General features: G+C 44.7%; 1 protein-coding gene across 11 annotated transcripts in view; it reads left to right on the top strand.

Moving 5' to 3' along the window:
* Positions 1-364: 364 nt before the first annotated feature.
* Positions 365-4,260, top strand: part of DST (dystonin) — a 293,815-nt gene continuing 289,919 nt past the window's right edge. For 2 of the 11 annotated variants that reach the window (XM_042016296.1, XM_042016282.1), the window contains exons 1-2: positions 368-576; positions 1,009-1,043. In XM_042016296.1, the coding sequence (XP_041872230.1) occupies positions 396-576; positions 1,009-1,043 (216 nt within the window). In that variant the 5' untranslated portion in view covers positions 368-395. Of the gene's footprint in view, positions 577-1,008; positions 1,071-4,260 lie in introns of all 11 variants that reach the window. The other 9 variants (XM_042016295.1, XM_042016279.1, XM_042016288.1 and 6 more) reach the window with 7 other exon arrangements.

Raw genomic sequence — 4,260 nt, 5'->3', positions numbered from 1 at the left:
CCGCCGCCGCCCCGCCCCGCCGTGCCGTGCCCGCGCCGGCTGCCATGCGGCGCCCGGCCCCGCCCCGCCCGCCGATGCCCGCGGGCGCTCCGGCTCTGCCCGCCGCGCTCCCCGCTCCCGGCAGCCGTGCGGGCACGGAGGGGCAGCCCCACTGCAACCATCGCCGCGGCGGCGGCGGCTGCTGAGTCACGGCCTGAATCTCATCCTGCTCCTCCTCCTTCTCCTCCTCCTCCTCCCCCGCGCCGCCGCCTCCCGCCCGGCTGCCGGCTCCAGCAGCGCGGTGCCGGCGGCGATGCCCGCCCCGCTGCCGGGGGGAGAGGCTGCCCGGCGCTGCCCGGCCCCCCGCCGCTCGCCGCAGACCCGCGCACGCACAGGGGCAGCTGGGCGCTTGAGCCATGATTGCCGCGGCTTTCCTGGTCCTGCTGAGACCCTACAGCATCCAGTGCGCCCTCTTCTTGCTCCTGCTGCTGCTGGGGACCATTGCCACGATTTTATTCTTCTGCTGCTGGCACCGCAGGCTCCAGAAAGGGAGGCATCCCATCAAATCCGTCTTTTCGGGTCGCTCAAGGAGCCGAGGTAAGAGACGCTGCCGGTCCCCGAGGGCGGTGGCGGCTGTCCCCGGCCCATCCCCAGGTTTCTGCCGGCGGAGGGCCGCTCTGGCACGGTTTAGCCGGGCAAAGGCTTTAAAGAAAATTCAAGCCGAGCCCAGGACTGCGGCAGCCTTGTCTCCACCCATCCCTTAGCGAAACCTCGGCTAGCGGGAGAGAGGTGAAAGGCTGGGAAACCCCCCAGCCCTCCCCGGTCTGTCAAAGCGCAGCAGAACTTTATGCTGAACTTCTTCCCGATGAATTAAATATAAATGCCGGGCGGAGCTGCCGGCTGTGCCGGGAGGGCCAGACCCGTCCCGGAGTGTGCGCCAAAGGGCGAGTGGCGGGGTAAACCCGTTAGCCGGGGCGAAATGCGAGGTGCAGCTGGTGGAGCCTGTGTGTCTTTCTGCTTGCCTTCCAGATGCTGTCATGAGAACTCATCACTTTCGCTCTGAGGTAATTTATTTAGCACGCAATTTCAAGGTCAGAAGTTGTTCTCTTTACCCGAGTACATATTGTCGTGGTCTTTTGTTAATGAAATCCCATAGTGAACTTTTCATTTTGCATGAAAGACATAATGTCCTCTTTCATTTCTTGGTTTGGTTTTTTTTCCTTCCCAAAACAAAATGAGCCCTTCATCTGTGTTACCCTAACCGGCCTGCCGATTTGTGTCATTCCCAAAGGAATTTGTTACTTGGAGAAAAGCTGTGCTTACCGGACCTGCCAGACATCCCTCTGTCCAAAGGCAGCCCTGAGCCCAGTTATTGACTTCGCGGTAATAGGTGCAGAGCTGGTCGGGTTTGTGACTGCAGAGCCTCTGCTCGCTTTCTTTGCCCACAGCCCTCACCTGCTCCTTGTCAGGGAAGTTGCCCGCTTGACTTGGATGTTGCCGCGGGAGATCCCAGAAGGATCCAGACTACAAGCCTGCTTGGCAGACACCTCAGTGTGTGACTTTGTGTTCAGAGGTCAGGGGGATCAAAACTCTTATATGCCAGTGCTGAAAGTATAACACAAACCCCAGTCACTTCCTAGGGGTTCTGAATGAGGAGCATAATTGCTGGGAAAATATGAAAAATAATATTTGTTTTAGTACCCACTTTGTTTCCATGCTGCCCTGTAGAACTCCTGTCTAGATATTTCTCTTGCCTGGTTTCCTGCTATTGATTTAAGGCATATCTTCATGCCATTGCCTATTATTCTGAAAGCCTTGAGAGAGAGTTTTGCACTCAAACGATATTTTTGTTTTAAATTATTTGCATTTTTCCTTACCCTGCTGTGGGTGTGAAAATTCTCCAATTATGACTAATGCTTTCAAAAGTGTGCATACGATACATTTTTGCAGCATGGTTCATATTGGCAATTAGTTTTAGATTCTTAACTATTTTGAAATTTGTACACACTGACGAAAAGAAGATGCCATAGGGAGTGTCCTATCTTTAAATCATGAAAAGCTTGAGTTTGTTGTTCAACAGTGCTTCAGTAAAGTGAACAAACAAATGTGTCCCTCTGGAAATCAAAATATTTTTTCACTATTTAGTTTATCCAATATGAAATGCTTGGTTTCCATGCAAAATTCACTCAGTCCTGAGCCTAGATGGAGATGAAGTTTAATGTTTTGAAATACGTGCCATCCTGCATGGTCACACTTCAAAGGGAAGTTGGCAGAGTAATTTATTTTTATTGCTTCAGCATGTGGTTATTTGTTTATCATCCAGTCAGAAGTAGATGAATTTAAAATATTTCCTAGAAGAAAAAATATTTCCTAGACCATTTAGTGAAACATGCTAGAGTAACTGTTATATTCTTTCATAATTTTCTGTATTTTGTTTAGATGGAGTAATACTGCAGCTAGTGGTCTAAACTGCCCTTTTAAATAAGTGGTGGAACTGTTTTCCCCTTCATTATCTGATGAGACTTTTGATAGAGAAACGATGACTCATCTGACATCATTAAATTTTCATTTTCCGATATTTTTTCAAGTAAAATGTTATTTTAATTAATCTAATGAAATTCATTAATGAAAAAACTGCAGGCATACTTCTAATAAAAATATTGGAAACATTATCTGAAGCAGAATTTGACATTCTCTATCTATATCATCACAAAACATAATGTACTTCCAACTGCAATGCGCTGTTGGTGAAAGCAAAGCATGATACATGAAAATACAGGTTTTGCATAATCCCCCCTCTCCCCCCACCAAATGAATGTAACATCTCAGCTCCAAGTTTCATAGCACAAGGTGCATCTGCTAGCTTCCACCATGCTTAGTTGTTTGTCAGGTGTAGTTATAAATAGTGTTTCTTAATTATAATAAGAGATAATGAAAAATAGGCTGATAGTAAATAGCAGTGGGTTGGCATTCATCTCCTGAGAGCTGGGTTCAGATCTGACTTCCATCACATGTGAATGTGCAGGTGGTGTAGCAGCAGTGCACAGAGAATTATAATTGCCCTATCTACAGAGCGGTTGGCAATTCCTGCATGATTGACTGCCTGCCAGGAAAGCCTTATATTTGGAAAAATAGATGTGTGCAAATTTATGTTGAGATCCTTTGCCACAGCCACAGCTCTCATGGTGCATGCCTTCATTGTCTTCACACAGCGAGAACTATTGAATCCTTTTCCTTTAATACTGAACCACACACAAAAAAAATAAGACTGCATACTATGGGAGGGTAGATACAAAATTTGAAAATGTATTCATGATCATTTTCAGCCCTCCTGTTTTAAATTTTATATGCCACTGGTGAATTGAATCCACAAATAGTTCATTTTTGTGGGCCTTGATTTTTAATGTCTCTGCAAAACATGCCTCATTATTATACATCAAAAGTCTATGCAGATATTACTTATTATGGAATGAACTTTAACACTTGACCCCCTGCCTCAAAAGGAGGTAAACTTGCAGGAATCATCATGAATATAAAGTAGGTTAAAGTCTGTCTTTGTTAGAGGTGCCTCATACCAGAAAAAATTAAATGGGAAGATGCGAGAGTTTATTGAGATAATACAGTGATGTCTCCACCTCCCCACTAACACTCACTTACTACCATCTGAAGTTTGTCAGGCCTAATTTTTAATATATTTTTTATTACTGTCCTTAGGTTCATTATGACTATAGCTGCTCTTAAGAGTCTTCCATTCTCCAGGTACTATAGAAATTTCATGAAGTCACAAAGGAATCACACCCAGAATGGTTAATGTTTCTAATCTCAGGAGACCTAGATATGCCACTGCTTTAAAAAGAAAACAAGTAAATTTCCAACAGAAATATTCATTGCTACATGACACATCAGACTTTGATGTAGTTGTTTGCACTAGTCTTTCTTTATTTTGAGTATTAGTTTTAGAATAAAATGTCTGTGCTGAACCAAAACCAGACCAAAATAACAGTATAACTCAGTGAGAGTTTTACCAAAGTAGGGACCATGATTCATTGTTGGGGCTTTTTATTTTTATTATTATTAAAAATATTAAGGCTATCAATAATTCACTAATGCCATTCTTGTGCTCTCTGTAGAAGTTTTTTTTTTCATGAAGTAGAGGAATTTTCTCTGAGTACTTTGTGGGCTTGGTTGGGCTTGATACAATTCAATGTTTATCATTTTATACTTTAGAAAGAGGTCTGAAATTCTTGTGTACCTTTCAGTTTAAAAGCATTGCTTAATGTG

The sequence above is a fragment of the Corvus kubaryi genome, unplaced genomic scaffold (assembly GCF_017639235.1).
Source record: "Corvus kubaryi isolate FWS band 111438036 unplaced genomic scaffold, C.kubaryi_AGA036_p1.0 split3-73, whole genome shotgun sequence".
Classification (NCBI taxonomy): domain Eukaryota; kingdom Metazoa; phylum Chordata; class Aves; order Passeriformes; family Corvidae; genus Corvus; species Corvus kubaryi.
This window is presented reverse-complemented; position numbering and strand designations above follow the sequence as displayed.